General features: G+C 44.9%; 1 protein-coding gene across 1 annotated transcript in view; it reads left to right on the top strand.

Moving 5' to 3' along the window:
* DNAH9 (dynein axonemal heavy chain 9) overlaps nucleotides 1-20,752 on the top strand; it is a 303,753-nt gene that overhangs the window by 6,924 nt on the left and 276,077 nt on the right. The window contains exons 2-7 of the mRNA XM_090290843.1: nucleotides 332-528; nucleotides 3,436-3,594; nucleotides 4,634-4,764; nucleotides 8,794-9,005; nucleotides 10,592-10,825; nucleotides 18,594-18,761. Coding sequence (XP_090146969.1) covers nucleotides 332-528; nucleotides 3,436-3,594; nucleotides 4,634-4,764; nucleotides 8,794-9,005; nucleotides 10,592-10,825; nucleotides 18,594-18,761 — 1,101 coding nt within the window. The remainder of the gene's footprint in view (nucleotides 1-331; nucleotides 529-3,435; nucleotides 3,595-4,633; nucleotides 4,765-8,793; nucleotides 9,006-10,591; nucleotides 10,826-18,593; nucleotides 18,762-20,752) is intronic.

Genomic DNA, 20,752 nt, shown 5'->3' with positions numbered 1-20,752 from the left:
CTCAAAAGTTCAGATAAGACACCTTGGCCTGACTCACTGGTTCACATTTATTCACAATGGTCACCTTTGGATCTGAGGACGGGTACCAAAAGAAGAGGAACTACGGTGGATGTCTGACACTGTAGGGAACCGCCCTCATGGTTTATGGAATTGTAGCCCCGGCCTGAGCATGACTGCCGTCAGCATTCTGGTCACACTTGTCTTTAAGCCTCAACATAAGGCTGCGCAGGAGACATAACCGAAAGCCACTCAGAGGGTTTCCGTGGGAATTGGGAACCAAGAGCCAGACCACGGACAACCTGCCCTTCTTTCCTGTGCACCTTTCTTCCAGGTTGTTATCCCCATCTTGGCCAATGAGAAGAATCGCCTAGACTGGCCCCAGGTGGTGTGTCAGGACGTCCAGCAGCGCGCCCACAGCCTCCAATGTGACCTCATGGTTATCCTTGAGCACGGGAGGGGGAAGACTCTGCTGCCTCTTCCACCAGTCTCAGAAAGGATAGAGTTTGGGGATTCTGAAAGTGAGCCCATGTAAGTGTCGCCAGCCTGGCCATATGGGTCTCTGAAATATGGGAGAAGCTGGTTTATCTGAACGTTTTCCTCACGACTTCTCTGTTCCTGACTCTGCACATGTCCTTGTTCTGCACGCAAGCCCGCTCTCTGCTGTTGGCCAACGTCCTCGGACTGTATGCTTGGTGCTGATTACGACCCTTGCCCCAGTCCCTCTGCCCGAAGTCTTTTAAGGCTACCACAGCATCCTGGCCTCTTTTCCACCCAGAATTATTTCTGGGCTGAGAGCAGCCACTCTGGTTTCAGTATTTTGCTTATTAGGGCAGTGTCTTGTCATTGGCAAAGGCCCAGGCCCGGTGCAGGACACAGGCATGCCGCTTCCCAGCATCACCCAGCACGCCACGCCACCGAACTCACTCTGGCAGCTCCTGTTACAGCTCCGGGCCCTCCTCCCCCAGCAGCTGGAGACATTTTTCAGATCCTAGGGATTTTTTTCCAAATAGAAACAGATCTGGCTTTGTTAGAGCTTGAAGTCCATGCCTCCTGTGCCCGAATAGGCATTAAATCCTCAGCCTCTTCTCCTTTTAAAAGTTATGTCTGTCATTGGCTTCCATTTACTATTCCAGCTACAAGCTCTTTGTTCCTGTCCCATGGGGTATTTTTATTTTTCTTTCAAGCCAGGCTATGTATCTAAATGATATAGTTTGTTATATTCCACCCAGCCTTTTTGTGTGGGGGGAGAGGGGGCTCCTAACAAGATGCTTAAGGTGGAGAGGATTACTCAAACACAGGAAAGAATTTCATCTGCTGGTTGACAAAAGAAAAATGAAATGTCAGTTTCATTTAAAACCATTGTTGGTATTATAGTAAAGAAGTCATCTTTTATGATGTTTTAGATTCTAATATTAAAATGTTTTGTTGGATTAACACAGCCACATGGATGGGTGGAGATTGAGTGTTTGAAATAGAATGGCAAGTCTGTGAGGCAAGGTCACATAGAACTTAGGCAGAGCTCTGGATCCTAGCTTTTAATCCAGGTTCTACCGTGTACAGACCGGGTCACATGGAAGCAATCATTTAATCTCTCCCAGCCTCAATTTTCTTCACGTTTGTAAAATGCAGATGGCCTTAGCACCTTCCTCTTCCTCGGGGTTCTTGTGAGATGGCATCTGTAAAGCTCTGAGGACAGTGCAAATCATATAATAGTGCTTAATAAATGGTAGCTATTATGATCAAGTTGGAGAGACTTGAAACTGGGAACTGGACAAGAGTCAAAATGCAAGGCCTGCTGATACCCAAGATGTACTAGACAGGCACCTTTCAGGGTGATCTAGAGGAAGGAGGTCATTGTGAAAGCTGAAGTAAGATGACCTCATCAAACAACATGGGCAGATCCCCAAATACCAGCTGGCCACGGGTGCCTGAGACTACCCAGCATTTCTCTGTGTTTGTGGCAACAAACCCCCTTCCTGCCTGAGTTCAGGCTGCCCCGATGCCAGGAGCTTCCCAGTGCATTGCTGTGACTGTTGTGTACTGTTGGTTTGATCTGAAGAATAAGTACTGCGTGGGATGGCAATGCATTTTATAATGAGTTTTTGCTATTAGAAGTAATTTGCTACATATATCAATATAATTTGAAGCAATTTCCCAGTTAACTGGAAAAGTTATTTTAGTTTAATAAAAATATTCAATTTCACAATAAATAAATACAAATTACCATTTACTGTTCCTTTTATATTCTAACATAATATTCAGTGTGTGTGTATATAATCATTACTGAGTTTATCTCCCTTTGTTTGAACCTGATAATTTCCCAAAAGGCTGGATTGCATTTCAGGAAGGTGGGTATCTCTCCCTTTGATACCTTTTGTGATCACTTGTAATTAAACCAAGTGAAGGTGGTTTTCTGGTATGAAAATGTGAATGATAGACCCTGTCATTTGTGTTGAGTTCTTGACATAAACAGCTTTTATTTAAGACGTAGTGAAAAGGCAAACCAAAATATATTTTTCATTGCTAACTCCTAAAATATTCCTGGTTTGTGTGTTTATTAAAAAGATATATGAGGTAGAATGCTTGGGAATTCCATTCTTTACTGGAAAAATGAGGACAAAGTGAAGCTGACATTGGTGTTCAGATGATAGATGGTTTGCCTTGTGGAGAAGGAATTAACCTATTTCCTCTTGATGTGGAGGTCAAGACCAAAATAAGGAAATCACAGGGAGGTAGATGTGGTTCAATGCAGAGACACACTTCCTCCCAGGGAGAGCGGATCTACTGAGGGATGCACTGCTTTGTCAAGTTGAGAGGCTGCTGACATTAGTGGGATTCAAGCAAGGGTCACGTGGTCATGGGAACGTTTTCTGTCTAGTGTATTTCTGCATTGACAGAAAGACTTGACAGAATTCAACGTTCTTAAACTAGGCTCCAGAATATTGGTAAATGCTCTCTTGAGTAACTGTGTATGCATGCATGCAGAAGCATTTTTTCTGGGTAAGATCTGTATTTTTAATTAACTACTCATCAGTTTACTGTCCAACAAAAGTTAAGAATGCCAGGACTAGCTTTGGCTGACGTGGCCCGGTTGGAGTGTCATCCTGTAACCAAAGGGTTCAATTCTCGGTCAGGGCACTTACCTAGGTTGAGGGTTCGGTCCCTCATCCACACGGTCCAGGTGCGTATGATCCCCAGTCCAGGTGTCTGTGGGAGGCAACCAGTCGATGTTTCTTTCCCTTTCCCTCGCCCTTCCTCTCTCTCTAAAGCAATGGGAAAAGGCTCTTGGGTAAAGATTTTTAAGATGTTTTGTAAAAGAATGCCTGGACTAGGTAGAATTTCCCCCTTAATTTTTTAAAATTTGGGATTTGGTTTGGGAGACCCCCAGTGTTAAGTTATTTCTGACGCTTCAGGAGTTTGTGGTGCCTTTCACAGCCTGGATTCCACGGATAAGTCAGTCATCTATGCCGTCGAGTCTGCAGTGATCCAGTGGAGCCACCAAGTGCAGCTGGTACTCAAGAAGGAGTCTTCCCAGCCACTTGTACAAGGGGAACATCCCACCCCTGAGGTGGAGCTGGAGTTCTGGAAGAGCAGGTAGGCACGTGCTCCAAACCTTGGCAGATGTCTTAGAGGATAATGGCCTGGGAGAGCCAGCCATTGAGTCCGGTCTCACCTCCAAGTGTCTCTCACATCCCTTAGAGCAGAAAGCTCAGTGTCATTTGGGTTCATACAGTTTTTCTATGCTCTGGGAGATGTCCCCTTCCCCTAGGGTTCAGTGGCTGCCCCTTCTTTCTTGGGCTACAGTCAGTATATCTTTAAAGGCTCTTTCAAGTACATGTAAAATTAATTAATTCTATTTTATATATTTATCTTGTCTACTCCCTTCTCCTTTGACAGTCAAGGCCATATACACGCACTTCTTGTAGAATCTGAAAAAAAAAGAGGGCCTTGACAACAGGCTGCGGAACAGCCTGTCCTAGGTCCCAGCCAGTCGTCAGAGCGTGAGAAAGCCCGTCCCCCGCTGTGTCCCAGCTTCACAGACTTCTGGGAAGGCCTAATGATTGCTCCTGCTGACTCCCCGGCTGGCTCCCCATTTCCTTGTTCCTATTTATCATTGTGCCGATTCATTTTTTCCTCAAAAGGAGCTAGACGTTTGGAGCAGATACCCCTGTCTTGCAGTAAGAGGGGAGTGTCCGTATCACAGGACCAGGCATGCCCGTGGGGCTTCAGCCCGGTCGGTGCCCCCGTGCCGGGATGCTCCAGCCTCCACCTGGTTCCTGGCCTTCCTGCTGGCCTGCTGCGGGGCCCTGCTCCAGCAGCCTCGCTCCAAAGCCGCGCTCACCCGCCCCAGGCCTTACTGCAGGAGCTAATGACCTCCAGCTGCCAGCTTCTGAGCCGCCAGATGTTCGCAGCAGTTTTTCCTGCTGTTACCTCCTCGAGCTGCCCCTTTGAACCCCGTTCCCTGCGCAGGCTTTTGCCCTTGCTGTTCTGGGCACAGATGCCCCGGCTGTTTGGGCTGGAGCCAGCCTGTGTGGAAGGCCCCTGAGGCAGGGCTCCTCTCTGTCTGCCTGAGGGCGGGTCATCACTGTATGCCTGGGGCTCCCTGATGTTCACCTCCCCCGTGGTGTTGCAGGTACGAGGATCTGGAGTCCATTTATAACCAACTAAGGACCACACAGGTGCGGGCCGTGGCAGGGCTCCTGGACAGGCTGCGGAGCAGCTACCTGCCAGCCTTCCAAGCCATGTGCAGAGACGTGGTAGCAGGTGAGGAGCAGTGAGTGTTGTCATGAACACGTTTATCTCGAATTTTTAATTCAGTGCTGAATTATCTTCTCTCTCTGGTTTCAGCAGCTTCAAGTCCTTATAACCCTCCGACTAGATATAATCTAGCATGACAAGAAAACCAGATCTAGAAGCAGGAAAGCAGCTACCCTGCGCTCTGTTTGCATTTCCACCACTTTGTGACGTAGCGAAGGTCCCCTAACCTTTCTGAGCATCAGGGTACACCATGGATATTGTACATACACACTCCCCGCCTGCTTCCTTGGGCTGTTGTGATATAGTGTGGACAGGCGTGGTTTACCGACTGTAGCACACTGTACAAATGCGTGTTGTTACCTCTCGCTTCTGGAATTCAGGTCCTTTTGCCCCGGCTCCTCAGGGTCTTTATCCCACTTCTAGCTCCGTTCTGTTTTTTCCATTCCTCCTGTCCGAAGGGACTGCAATTCCCTGGCCATCTGAGCACCAGGCAAGATCTGCCCTCGTCAGAATTGCAAAGCCGGCGAAGTCTATAATTAGCAGCCGATAACTTTTTCAGGGCTCCGTCTCCCCTCAACAGTGCACTTGGCCTCTTTCCTTTCTCTTTTCAGACTTCTTCCTACCTCTTCAGAATCGCAGGTCAGAATGTGCTTTTAAAGGTATTTACAATTTCACATGATTTACACTCAATCCAAACAGTGTTTTTCAAACGTTTCTTTTCCCTATCAGCACTCCTTATTTAAAGACAGTTTCCTATGTAAGTCCACAGCGTAGAACTAATTAAGATGTATTTGCTCTGTTAAAGAGGGGAGTGTCCTGTGTCTCCAGCACACTGGTTGATTGCTTGTCCCACCTTCTTCTCCTCGTGATGTGGGGTTAGAAAACCACTCAGCTACAGGAGTGAAAGTTCCGGGGGTGGAGTTTCTGACACACGCTCTATCACAGAGAAGAACTGGCCTACGTAGCTAGTCTCTGAGGTCCTTCTGGGCCCTGAAATCTTATCATAGGGTCTGCCCTGCCTGCACATAAAGCTGCCTTGGAACAGGGCACCCCTTGAGGCCTCAGTTTATTGCATTGCTGAGAGAGTTTGTGTCCCAGAGGAATCAATTGTTGTTCCCAATTATAGTTCAATAAAAATGGTGGTAGGTGCACCACTATCGGTATGAGAGATTGTCATGGGGTGCGTATGGACAGGCATATTTAAAAATGTGTTACAGGGTAACTGTTTTTGATAAGTGATACCAGTTTTCCATTTATGTTAGTTATTTGAAATTTTCATTTTAAGTGATTTTATTTAGGTTAAAATGAGGGTCAGAGAAAATTTAAGTAATAGTATAGGTTGTATGCAGACATGACAGATATCATAAGGGAGGTATGCAAATGACTGTAATTTGGGGCTCTGAAATAAAACAACACATAGTAGAATTATATTTATGAGTTGGTTATTAATAGATTAATAGACTATGATCATTCATATTATTACTTGTTATAAAAGATTTGGCTCCCCATGCCAGCTTCAAAAAGTTATTTGCAGTAGAGTATATAATGGCAATGAAAAGACATCAGAAAAAAAATGCAGTTATAGTAGTACCAGATAAACACTCCTGTAAAAATAAAAATTCTGAAATATATAACTCAATTCAGATGATAGAAGAAAAGAATTTTGGTTAGAGGAATTGGGTAGAGACTTGGTCAGAAATTTTGTTGGGATCTTTGTAAAGTAAAAATATTTTAGAGGCATTTTATGTGTGTTATTCTTACTAAGTCCTATTAGGGTTTTTCACCGGCTCACTGATGGAACTGAAGAGAGGGGGAAGAAAATAAATATCCCTGTGTTAGTGGGTATGAATTGGAATAGAGTAAGAAATAAAGAAGGAGGTTAAAAGAATGTAGGGAAATGTGTTTGAGCAAGATTGTCTGAAATGGAGTTGATTGGGAATTAAAGAACCTTGGAAAACAGGAAGCAACAGTACTCCGGAGGGAAAGAACAAGGGCAAATAGACTAATTAGGGAGGTCTCGTCTGTCGCCACTAGGGGCGGGATTGGCATAGAGCAGCGTGGCCGCCCATCCAGGATTTTTGTTGGTGGGAAGAGAAGTCCAAGTCCAATGATGCTCTGGAGCAGACTTGGACTGGCTTGCAGTTTCTCACGAGAACCCACTGGATGCAGTCTTTCCAACTCCTCCTCCCCAACACTCCGTGAAGTCAAGTTAGTAGCTTTAAATTAGACATGGTGGGAATATTGGTAATATTTACAGCAGAAACTGGTAGACGTTATGAATAAAGGCCTTTGCCTCAGAAGAGCCTGTTGTTCAAGGCTTCCTGGCAAACTAATGAGCAGCATTGTGCAGCTGGCCTTTTACATTTACAACTTTTAAGAACAGTGAACCTAACTCTGTTCATCCCTTTTTCTTTATGTGTCTTGCGAGCCAAAGGGACACACCCTGGACTGATTGAGCCAGCTTTCAAATACTGTGCTCTTAAAATCAGTGAGTGCTTACTTGACTATGATTAAAGGGGGTTTGCTTTTTTAAAAAAATGTATCATAAAGAGAAAGCTGCACTGGCCTTTATGGTCTCAGCTTCTTTTCCCATGGCAGCTGGGAAAGTGTGAGCTTATACTCATGAGCATGACTGTTGAATTCCGGTAGGCCCCATCCCCACACAGCCGTTTGCTACTCCCAGCTCCCTCATTTTAAAAATCACAGCTCTAATCAATTTACTGTGACATTTGACTTTCAAAAAGTTGATTCACATTCTACTTTCTGCAACTCCATTTGGGATATAAAGTACAAATGTACATATCACAATCTCCTGCATGTAGTGAGCCCCAAAATCATCAAGCCTGTGGTTTAACATAATAAACTTGGGGTAATCTTGCTTTTGCTCAGCTAGGCAGAGCTGGCCAATTAACAGAAAGACCCCAGGCCAGTTGCTTAGGTCTTAAGTTCTTCACTGATAAAATGGAAGTAATAAAGGTACTTTATAGGGTTTTCTGTGAGATGGCGTATGTCTAGTGGGTGTAAAAATACCTGGCATATTGAAACTGTTTACCAAATAGTGTATATTTTGAGCTTCCTTTAGAATGAAAACAGAGCTTTAGCCACATAATATAACCTAAGGCCATCTGCTCTCATATGATAGTGCCTGATGTTCTGCCCAGGAAAGAACCAGTCTTTGTAAACACTCCAGTGCTGTTCAGTTTATTCAGTGGGCTTCTGCCTTCCTTCTAAGGTGCCCCGCAGAATTAGTGCCCCATGCTACTGGTGTTTCTACCTTCCCCTCCCTGTCACCATAAGATGATTGGTGAAAGGCACTTCCCTCTCCTGGGCTGTGTTCAAAGGAAATGGTAGGAGATTTTCCTGGCTTCTCTTGCTATCATCAGTTTGTGCTATTTCTCTGTTCCCTGTGACTTCCCCTCCATAAGAGCTCAATGAGATTTTTTAATAGCAAATATTCATCAGGGATGTTACCACTTATGGAACACCTGCTTTGGTCCAGCATTGTGCTAGCTGTGTATGAAGAGTCTATTTGTACTACCTTCAGATCCTCGCAAGAACTCTTTATATTAGTCACTGTCAAACCTGTTTTGGGGGGTTCAGAGAGGTTAAATGTGCCCAAGGTCAAACAGCGGGTTAAGTGTCTGGGTTGGCGTTCGAAGACATCTTTTTGACTCTGAAAGCTGTCCTCTTGTCATCTATTTTGTGTTGCCTCAGAGATATCAGCAACAAAGTCATCAGCAAATAATTACTGGGCAGCTTCCCCACGAAGAGCATCAGACTGGGGCTGGAAGGGCCAAGAAGAAGGTCAGATGTAAGAATGTATAAGAAAGGCTCCACAGACCATTATTGTAGCTGCCCAGAGCTCTTCAGATTTCAATATATTATCTTAAGAGCTAGAAAGTTTTGGAGAGACCAGCTTTCTCTCTGCTCTCTCAGTTGAAGAAGTTCAGACCCTTCACTTCCCAGGCACTAGGGCTCCAGCCTGGTGGATCTGAGCTCAGGCAGGGAACGGTGACTGTTTTCAATTTCTTTCAGCTGTAATGGAGGCAAAGGACATCTACACACACCTGATGCCGCTCTACCGCCACCTGGAAACACTAGAGAGCATGGAGTTTCCAGAGGTGAAGCCACGGCTCCGACCTTTGCTCCACGTGGTCTGTCTGATCTGGGCCACGTGCAAGTCCTACTGCTCCCCAGGGCGGCTCACTGTGCTGCTGCAGGAGATCTGCAACCTTCTCATCCAGCAGGTTAGTCACCCCAGGATTCCCAGTGACCTCCCCCTGGGGGCTGGTTGGCATCAAGTCACAGAGAAGAGTCAAGTGTGCATTTTTTAGGGCAGGGAACTAATTATGGTCCACAGGGTTCTCCCACTTGAATTGTTTTACTAGTCAAGCCAGTAACATTTCCAGTAGTGATGCATTATACAGTCTTCCTTTCCCCTCTGCCCCAAACCCAGGTTCTGATGAAGGGTCAGGGTGGTGAATTTCAACCTCCTTAAGGATCTGCACCCACAGCCTGTTATTCAGTGAGCAGTGAAGCCTAACCGTCAGGAATGCTGCCTCTGGAACCAGACATCTCTTTGCCAAATCCTGCGTCACCACTTGTTAGCTGCGTGTCCCTGGTCCAGCTGCTTATCTTCTGTGTGTCTCACTTTCCTTCCTTGTGCAGTGGGAAAAAGAGGGGGCCTGTTGCAGAGGGGGGCAGGGTGCTTGTAAGGCTCTGATGTAATCACACATGGCAAGGCTCAGTGCACCCTGCACACACCACCAACTCAGTGCCTGTGAGCTACGGAAATGCGGTCTCTGGGTTCACATGCTTTATGCTCCTCCTTCCTAGGGACTCTGGTAGCACCAACCAGGGCAGTGTAAACCTCCAGGAGTGTGTCTGAACAGAACTGGAGATCTTAAGGAGGCTTAGGTGGTCTTCCCCCGAGATTGGCTTCTTTTTTATCTAAGGAACTGGGACCCTGACAAAGCAATGAGCAAGTTTAAAGAGGAGCTCATAAGAGGAGCTCATTATAACGTAACACCTATGGAGCACATTGCAGGATCCAAATTGCAGTGACATTCATGACCCTGGCCATTTTCAGATGAACCCTATAAGGCAGGCCGGGAGAGCCTTATTAAATTACTATTACTGTTTAAAGATGTGGACTAAGGCTCCAGGAGGTCAACAAAGTCGCCAAAGGTCACTCGGCCCATGACTGGAAGCCCAGTTGCTTGATCTGTAGACCAGCACTTCCACCACTCCATGTTTGTCAGCTAGGACTCTCTTGGTTGAAAGGGCACGAGAACCCAATCAAGAAAGATAATTTATTGGTTCATGTACCTCAAAGTCCAAGACTGGTTTTACCCCTGGCCTACCATGGCCTTAGATGATGCCATCAGGATCCCGTTTTTTTGTCCCTCCCTGTGGTGAAGATGGCTATCTAACAACTTCAGCTCCACAGCTTTTCAGGTTAAGTCTCTTAGAGACAGGGAAATATAGTAATTATGGTTCAAAGAATTCTTGTACTCAAATTATTTTACTATTGAAAGTCAGTAAGAACACCTGGGAAAGAATACCTGCTCCAGTCCCAGCTGGCCCAACAAAAGACTCTTGGTGTTTTCTTGTCTCTGATTGGTCACTTGCCCTAAGTCAATCACTGACTATTTGGCTTGAACCCAGGTCCCAATCCACCTGCGGAACTGAGGATGGAGTCACCTGTTTCTTATATTATACTTCTAAAAATATTACTCAGGCAATTTTTCAGTTCAGGGCTGGAGTTGGCAAAGATGTGGAGTGTCCAGCACTTGCAACCAGGCTTAGTGACACTAATGTGTTTGCATTCCAGGCCTCTGATTATCTCAGCCCAGAGGACCTCCTGAAAAGTGAGGTCGAAGAAAGTCAGAGAAAACTGCAAGTGGTCATGGATACCTTGAACTTCTTCAAGCAGGTGTTTCAGGACAGAAGGGAGAATCTGCACACTTACTTCAAAGAGAACCAGGAAGTCAGGGAGTGGGATTTCCAATCTTCTTTGGTCTTTGTGCGACTGGACAGCTTCCTGAGACGACTGCACATGGTGGAGGTGAGTGTGCTCATTCCCCCCGGGCTCCCAGCCCCCTGCGGGAGTAAGCAATCCAGGGATCCAAGAAGCGAATAGGAAAATGACCAGCACCATGTGGTGGCCAACCGTCCTTTGGTTGGAAGAACCCACAGGAAGATTCAGTAAGTGTTTGGATTGATCATCATGTAATGGTGGTTCTATTAGAAGTTTTAGAAAGTCTGATTATAGATTCATTTAGGAAGAAGGCCCAAGAAATCAGACAACAAATTCAGTTGGTTTTCAAATTGCCTATAATCTTCAATCTTTGTTTCAAATAACCTTCTGCTAAGAAGTTCAATGTGCAAAATTCAAGTGAGCTGATCTGGATGCATCTGGCCATCCCCACAAAGCCACTGCTTTGAACTTACCCTTCTCCGCTACGAAACTAGTGAATTCCAGTACAAGAGAAATGGGACTTTTGCTCAAAGTTGTGTCTCTCCCCAGTTATTTAAAAGTTAATGTGAATATTAGTTTAAGGACCAGGTGAGGAGGCATGAAGCTTTTTCTTTTTATAGTTTTTAACCTCAGAATTTAATGTGGTTAACAGGTGTTTTAAGACTTTACAGCTCAATACTTGCTGATTGAATGTTGAGGGAAGGACAGTGGACATAATAAAATGAATACATACTTATTCTAAAATTTCTTTAGGAAATTAGAGGTCAAGTTCAAGATTAGGACCATGGCCAAGAAAGACTGAGAAAGCATACGTTTCTAGCTATGATCAGCAGACATTGGGCTGGTGAGGGGGAGTTGTTGGGAAGAGGCTGGGATGAGTGGCATAAACCATGGGATTATGAAGACAAGAGTATGAGATTGATCTGTTCATTTCCATTCCCAAATATTGATTCAACATGGCCATTCACTGGACCATGAGCAGCTGCCAGGGATACAGTGGTGACCGAAGCATGGATTTACCTATAAGAAGCTCTTGGGCCAGCAACCATAGCACAGGATAGGATAACCCAATGGTGGGTGTCCAAGGATGGAAAGACAGAGAACCAGGAAACTTCAGTGGGCTGTATTAAATGCCATGGTATGAGCAAAACTGGTGTGTTATTGGGAGCAAGAAAGGAGAATCCCTAATCCAGTGGGGCTCTGAGAAAGTGGAAATCAATTTTGAAAGTAGACTAGAAATTTGCTGGGGAAAGAAGATGAAGAAGAGCGCATAGAGGCAGAGAAAATGTATAAATGAGAAATCCGGAAGCTAGATCTTAGGAAAGGCACACCTTAAATCCTGCATCGGGATCGTGGAGAATATAAATAATTGATTGCTGGCTTTATCCTAAATGCCCCATTTACCCCACAAGCATTTCCAGAGCAGCTTTTGATGCACAGCGTCTCCTTCCCTCCCCCTCCTCTGTATTCCTCTCACCTCCCACACCGGTCCCCTCCCTGTTGTTAGGCTGGGGTGACAGACCTTCAGCTCCAACCTGCCTGAGGCCTGGCGGACCAGGTGAAGGGCCCGCCTTTACCGTAGTAGCCTTGCAGGCTCTGCAGCCCTGCGGAGGCCCTGGGAGTAAAAGCCGAGCACAGCTCAGAAGTGACTGTGGGAGGGACCCCCGCCCTGTGCACACATGCTCCTGATGCGACTCTGCATATAGACAGCTATTCTAACTCTGCGGCGCCTAACCTGCAGGGTATGTTCAGTAAATACACAAGCCAGGGCCACCAGTCTCCCGGGAGTCATTACCCTCACAGTAGTCGGCTCTCAGGCTGCTTTTCCTTTCTGAATCAAGAGCGCAGACGCATGAATAGCATTTGTCCCTGTTTAATGAGAGGATGGCTTGAATGTCACCACACTCTCAGTCTTCCTGCTTCGCCTGGCCTTAACTTTTCTGCCCTGTGCTCCCGTTTACTTATTTACTCTGAGGTCAAACTCTACTATTTCTTTTCTTTACTGCTTTTCCCTATTCAATTCTTGTTCATCTTCCTTCTCTTCCTACTTGTCTCCCATCCCTTCTCTGTTTTCCAAGCCCCCCTCTTTTTTGTTTCCCTTAGCTCTTTGTTCACCCTGAATTTCCATCATTTTCCTTTTTCCTGTGGCTGCTTCTGTCACCTGTCCTAGTATTTCCATCCCTCTTTCATTTTTCAGCTTCAAATCATTTGCTCCGCCTCATCCCCTTGACCTCTAGCTCCCCCACCCCTTCCTACTGAGCTCAGTGCAGCGGGGACACGGGACTATCGATCGTGCGCAACAGATTCCATGTAGCCCTTTCGTTAACATTCTGTGGATCTCTGTGATCGATGCCTGTTTAAATGGGATTAACCTGCTTCTCTTCAGCAAGAATTAGCACGAACCTAGGCTTCCTCACCTTGCTATTCTAATACAGTATGTGACCGCTGAGACGCGGGGAGCTGCAATTAATAAACACACGAAGCTAAGTTAATAAAATGACGTCAGTGTGTCTGCCCTTCTCCACGCTCATGTTCAGAGTCGGCTGTGGAGGGCTGGTTTGTAACCTCCATCGTCCACGTGCATTTCCCCCCCCCCTGGTTTGTGTTGCTTTTTTCCACACAAGAAAGTTTCAGTGTGCCGGTTGACTTGTCCCCTCGGGGGGTCTGTTAAAACGAAGGTGGGGCGCGCAGGTGGGGGCTGCACAGTGCATGGCTGAGCAGCTTTCAGCAGGTCTGCAGCATGTGGGGTGGCTGCCTTCTCAGGAGGCTGCCGTCCTCCTCCTCACCACAGTGACCCAGCCCCTCTCTTAGAGAGCTTAGCCTGAGGAGGGAGAGGAAGAAGAACAGAAAAATAAAAAACTAACATGTTTCAAGAGCCTGTGTCAAGCCAGGGCGAGCACCCTTGCAGGGGGCCCAAGAGCAAGGCATGAGCACCCTCACTGTAGCCAGTGGGCGCCCCTAAGCCCGGCACATCAGCCCCCTTGCCTGTCCTCAAAGGGGCCAGGCAGCCTGGCTGGGATTTATGCCCGGGGCCGGATGGCTCCAAGTATCATCTTTTTATCAAGCTTGTATGTCTCCCAGGCGGTTCTAGAAGTCTGCCTCCCCTTCCCTCCTTCCCTCCCTCCATTTTGAGGGCCCCAAAGTGGTTCTGTGGTTTTATTCTGCCTTATACACTCTATTCTGCCTTTGCACAGTCTGTTTTACAACATGATTTCTAGGTCATTTTTCTAAATAAGTCATTTGGGTAAAACTGTAATTCGCATTCCACGAAAGGGGTATATTTGACTTTACAACTTACTAAGCAAATCCCAAAAGTGCATAAAATCTTTCCAATTTGAACAGTCAAAAATCGAAGGGGAAAAGAGCCTTTCAGCTACATCTTATTCCTTCCCTCAGTCTGTCTTCCCACTGGATGCTCCAGCTCACACACCATACACCATACACATGTAGTACACACACCAAACACACCACACCACACACTGTACATACATAATGCACACACAACACTGATATGCACCATGCATGTACACACTGTACAAACAATGTGCACATGGCACACACCACACACCACACATACATACACACACTGTACACATACTGCACATACCACACCACACACACTGTACATACACACACTGCACTCACAACACAGATCCACACCACACATATACACTGTACACATTATAATACACTGCACACACGTACATACACTGCATGTACATCACTTACACATCACACACTACATCTACACACTGTACTCACACAGCACATGTACACACAGTACATACACATCATAGATGCACACAGTACAGACACCTCACACACACACTGTACACACATACAACATACACCACACCTACATACAGAGTACACACATAGTACAGACATACCTCACAAACACCGCACATACAACACACACCCATCACAAAACACATACACATCGCACATAAAACATTCATACATATCCTCCCACACCCCAAACAAACCACGCACACACCCCCACGTGTATACCCCACACCACACATGCATACACACACCAGACAGTTCATTTTTGTGCTGTCACATCGTAGATGCTGCAGATCCCCTGTTGACATTTTGGCCTGCAGACTGCCCCCCAAACAATGCAGTAAGTAAGCAGCGTGGAGAGAGCCCTCCTTGCTTTCGTTATAAATTTCGTAAAGCTGTGAGTCACTGGAGGCAGAATGCCTTCCTGCTGAGGCTGTATGCGAGGTGATTAGCAGGGAGCAGGCAATAAGCTGACCTAACACAGCCGTCCCCGAGCTCCTCCTGCCGCCTCCAGCTTTGCTGCTGCTCCTTTCATCCTGGCCTAATTGGGCCGGCTCTCCTTTCAGCCCTTCTGAGCCTGTGGCCATGCAGCAGACCATTAGCTCCGTAAGGTCGGCCACTGTCCTCAGGTAAAGAAACGGTATTTTGCCCAGTAACCTTTTGAGATTTTCATCTGTGGATGTCTGCTTTGTGCTCTTCCTTAATGAATTCGGAAGACATTTAAGATAGACGGCACGACCTCCCCTTCAAGTACGGGCTTGTGTTTGTGGGCCTGGCCATTATCCCCGTCAGCTGCCTGGGACTCCGCGCTCTCTGCGGTAACTGGAAAGGGGCACCTGTACCTGGGCCATTACGGGTCTCTTACCCACCAACCTGACCTATGGACGTCAGGGTGATGATAATTGATTACAGCTGCTGCCCGTTAGTCACGCCCCATCAAGGCCGGTTCCTCATCCACAGGAAGTCAGGTATTAGCAAACTCATTTGCAGATTAGGGAAGTGAGGCTGCGAAGAGTTGTGTCTTGCTTTAAGCTACATAGCTAGTAAATGACAGGCCAGGGTTGTATAACCCAGGGTTTCTGGCCCCATCCCAGGCTTTGCCCACAGTGCTGCATATCCTGCCCTCCCAGTTGACACTTTCAGCCCGTCTATGACATAATGAATTTCACGTGCTTACAACTATGATGAATAAAAATGGGTATTTAAAAATATCACTTAAACCTCTTATTGATTTAAATTGCCTTTTGTCTGTTTTGTGGGACTTTTAAATAAATGCTGAAAAGAGCTACATAAGGAGTCAAACATATTGTCACAGTCACTTTGATAAATCTGTTTCTGTTTCTGTAATTGCAAAACGATTTCCTGCCAGATCCAGGAATTTTCTCTGCAATACTTCTAAAATCCACCCAGAGATGGAAAGCTCACTACCTCTCTCTGCAGCCCATGCTGTAGTTGGACATTTCTAAGCATTAGATGGTTTTGTTTTATAAAGTGGAACCACATGAAATTGCCATTTTTAGGTAGGTCAAATATTAGAAATTTTATAAGTTCAGTGTACAAGATGAGGCCAAATCTGTTCTGTTTGCTCATTTGTCTTCACTCTGCTCTCAGAATGGGGCCATGCAAGGTTCTGCATTGCACTTGACTGAGGCCCTTCAAACACTTAGACACAGTTCAGCCTTGCTTTTTGATTCTCTTTTCTTATCTAATTTTCTCAATTGCTCCTGAGCCCATATTTTTTAGATTTTCTACCATCCTGTCACCTTCCCCTGGAGGTCCTGTAGATAAGTCAAAGGCCAAAGATCGTATATTCATTCATGTAACAAATATTTCTCAACATCGGAGCCTTTTCCAGGCACTGAAGATACAGTAGTACGTCTGGGGCATTTACAACCTACTGAGAAAGATGGGCAGGAAATTAAAAATAATATAATGCCAAGTAGTATATTATAATTCCAGAGGGTGATAACAGCTCTGAAGAAAGCTTATGAAGGGTGAAGGGAGAGAGAGTGCGGGGGAATGATGGAGTGGAAATTTGGGGCCTTTTAATACAAGAAGTAAGAATAGGTCTAAGACTTTGAACTGAACCCCAAATAAATGTGTTGCCCATCATGTGTTTGTTAAATTAAATAAAGCAATGTATATATCCATTGTTTTTGGTGACCAGAGTTTTTCCAAAAAATTGAATGATTAAATAAATATTTACCTAATGCCTATGATTTACCTGTTAGATTGGAGATGAAACAACCTTGTGATCACCCATGCCATGCTTCAAGTATTCTTGAGAAATAAAATAATGTAACAAAATGATAATCTAGTTTTCTGATGCAATCAAACATATCAAAATGCAGCAGTCTTTTAAAATGGTTAGAGAGTATTTCATAAAATTGAAATTGACATCCACAGAATTATGAAAAATAGGTACCCAGGTGACATTCCACAGCACAAATACAGTGCTACTATAACATTATTGCACTAAGCACTTTTTGAATGATTTGAATTACTATTTAAGTCAAATTCATTTAAGTCTAATTCATTCTGTTTTCCTGCCAGTTATAAAGTTGAAGGTGTTTCAAAATATAGACCACTCCATTTCCCACCACTGGTGGCAAGAATCCCTGCTTCAGGTTTATGTCTTTCTTTCCTTGGTTGGTTCTTTCCTCTTCTTTCCTCTCCCTCTTCAAACAGCCATGCCTGAACACAGGTGAGCAGAAAAGGTCTGTTAGATGCCTGCCCAAGGCTGCACAGGTGCCTTCCTGGCAACGGGGAGGAAGTCAGACTTCTTACCGCTTCCCAATGCCTCTGTTTGTGCTGCTGGCTTTGAGTCCCAGCAAGAGAAAGGAGTCAGGCAGCCTTCTGCTCGTCTGATGGGTCAACCCGGAGTGGTGGCCGTTGACAGAGGGAGTTTCCCAGAGTGGAACCAGGACCTGCTGGGTTTTCAGCATCATGACATTGTATTTCCTCTTCTTGCCTCTCAAACTTCCTCAGGGTAGAACACCCCTGCCCAGGGATCCACACCAAATGTTTGCCAAAGTCACACAAAGGTACCGCTCCCTTTTTCCTATTGAAGAGCCATGCCCGTAGATGGGAGGTTGTAATGGGAAGAACATCTTGGTTTGGAGCTTTCGTGATTTCAGACCAGTTTTCGTGAGAGAGAAATAGTACAACCTGTCATCTTAGTTGTGTTCTGGAGGCTCCTGTCCTATCAGAGGTGACACAGATCCCATGGACTTGGGAAGGGCTCCTCCCCAAGGCTCTGGGTTGCATTGTCCACCTGCCACTTAATTCGGAGCACAGCTGGGACACTGCCATACCAACAACAGTGACAATAATATGCACTTACTGTGTATTTACTGTGTGCTGGGCACTGGCCTAAATCCTAAGCCTGCATTGACTTATTTACCTCTCCATGTTATTTACCTCTTACTGTTACTATCCTGTTACAGATGAACAAACCCAACACAGAGACGTCAAGTAATTGCCCACTGTCACCCAGCTGGCTGCATGGTGTACTCTGTCGCATATGCAGGAGAACTCTGCAGATTTATTTTCTTGGCAGTAGTTGCTGAGACTGTTGGTGTCACCCTCTGGGCTTGTCCTCAGGATGGTTTGGAGGACCTGCTTTCCTGTGAACATCCCCTGCGATCGCTGTCATTCTAGAACCAGATAACATGGTCCATTTGAAATGCTTTTTTTTTTTAATTGGTAGTAAAACCACTAATCATGTAAAAATGTTATTATTATTATTATTATTATTATTATATTTTATTATTTATTAGAAGACACAGAAAGGCTGAAGCATAAATTGGATCTTCTGTGTGTGTGTGAATTTTATTTATCTGTACTTTCTCTTTGCTTTGTTATCATGTTCAACCAAGAGTTATTTATACCAGCCCAATCTAATAATAAGGTTACAACACAAATCAGCCTTCACATTTCCTAAGCAACCACCCCCTACCCCCCATACCCGTGTGATTTCCAGCCCTTTTCATACTCATTTGAGCATTATCTGCTGTTGTTATCATCATCATTGTCATCATCTTAACTCTTTAGTGACTTGTCCCTATAGGATCTTCTGAAGACAACCTTGGATTTTCACAAACTGGAAAAGCTGGAGTTCAGTGGCCTCAGAGGGAACATCCTGAGTCAGCAGGTCCAGCAAATGTGTGACGAATTTCAAGAGCTGTGCAGAGCCTTCTCAGAGTCCTCCTATGACTGCCTGGACCCTGAGAGCACGGTAGGGCTCGGGGAGGCTACCTCACAAGTTCTGTCTCTTTCTCAGATGCGTCTCGCCCATGGGGTCCAGGGATTTACTTGCGTTTTCCCTGTTTCCTTTGACTTTGTGGTCTCAGTGGTTTTATGAAGGGAAGCTCATTCCTAATTATTCTTTGTGTCAGGAGAAAGATCAGGGAGGGCTTATTTAACTGCTCACTGCTCCAGACTGGACTGATGATATCCAGGGTTTCAGAGATGCTAGGATAGATATGGGATGATGCCATGTGGAGGCTGTGACCACACTGCAGCGTCCAAAGCTTTAAGCTTTGAGCATCAACTGCTACATGAAGACCAGGCACACCTGGGCAGAACTTTATTAATGCCTTGGGGTGAGGTGGGGGATAAGTGAAGCAGTAGCCTAGTGTTTCTGATCTGACTCTGGTTTCCAGGGGAGCAGTCAGGGGTGAGGGAAAGGCCAGAGATGTACAAGGTCTGTCCATAAAAAGTCCAGCCATTGTTAATATAATGAGAAAGGTTTGAGTAAAATCGATGTATCCTGGTAGCCAAGGAGAGTGAATTGGAATGTGCATGTGTGAACAATGACGACTTCACTGTACTAGTCAGTGGGGGCGATAGACACCATTGAGTGAGCATGGGTACTGTGAGGCCACTGCATTTAAAATGACTGAGTGAACAGAGCAATGAACATGCATCAAATTTTACGTTAAGCTTGAACATTCCTCCATGGAAACTATTGGGATGATTCAGAAGGCCGCAGCTGTGGGCACCTGGTGATTGGCAGCTTCATCACAACAACGCACCCACTCATGCATCACATCTTGTGCAGAGTTTTTTGGTAAAAGATCAAATCTCCCAGGTGACTTAGCCCCCCTACAGCCCAGACTTGGTGCCCTGCAACTTCTGGCTTTTCCCAAAACTAAAATCACCTTTGAAAGGAAAGAGATTTCAGACTGATGATAAGATTCAGGAAAATATGATGGGGCAGCTGATGGCGATTGGGAGAACTGTGTGAGGTCCCAAGGTGCCTACGTTGAAGGGGACTGAGGCATCATTGTCCTATGTACAATGTTTCTTGTATCTTGTATCTTCTTCAGTAAATGTCTCTATTTTTCATATTACATGGTTGGATACCTTCTGGACAGACCTTATCTTTTTCATGTTTGGAACATAAGAGCTCATGTCTTACCAATATCCGAGGAAAGCTGAGATCTGTGTGTAAAAGCCCACAGGAGACAAAAAAGAAGGAAAAGGGCCAGACAGAAATACAGAATAGAGTTCTCTGAGAAAGAAATGGCTAATTATTGGAGAAGGAATTCTAAGAGTAGATGAGGGAAAAGGAGAAAGAAATTAGAGCAGAAATCTTCTCTGAGCACCTTAAGATGTCTGGGGAGATCTTAGCAGACCCGGGGAGATAATGCTTCTAAACATTAGACAAAAAGAGGGAGGATAAAAGGTGTAATACAAAGCAATCATTATTATTACTATTTTAACTTTTTGAGTTGTCTCTGTAGGATCTTCTGAAGACAACCATGTACTTTCTAAAATGAAACAAATAAATGAAACAAATGATAAAACAATTCTATGCACACAGAAACATACTATAATGTTAATGTGGTTGGGTTTGGAAAATAGAATTATACTATGTTTTTTTATTTTGTATTTTTGTAGGAATATGAATACTATTGTAAAACAATAATAACAAATAAAAATAATTCCAAAAATTAGGGATTTGAGTTAACAAGTTTCTCTGTAAGTTGCTACATTTTAAGAGGAGAATGCCCTTTGGGTTGCCAGATAAAAATATAATAATTGTGACATATACTAAAAATAAATTCATTATCTGAAGTTTAAATTTAAATGTATAATCATATATTTTTATTTGCTAAATTTGGCAATCTTAGGAACAATGACTAGCTGTTGTCTTAACCAGTTAAAGTGTAATTAGATGTAGTGTATATTAGTTTAATTAGCTTACCTTCTTCCTAATGGCTA

This window comes from Furipterus horrens, unplaced genomic scaffold (assembly GCF_987537825.1).
Source record: "Furipterus horrens unplaced genomic scaffold, mFurHor1.1.pri manual_scaffold_11, whole genome shotgun sequence".
Lineage (NCBI taxonomy): Eukaryota > Metazoa > Chordata > Mammalia > Chiroptera > Furipteridae > Furipterus > Furipterus horrens.
The sequence above is the reverse complement of the archived record's forward strand: the minus strand, read 5'-3'. Positions and strand labels throughout refer to the sequence as shown.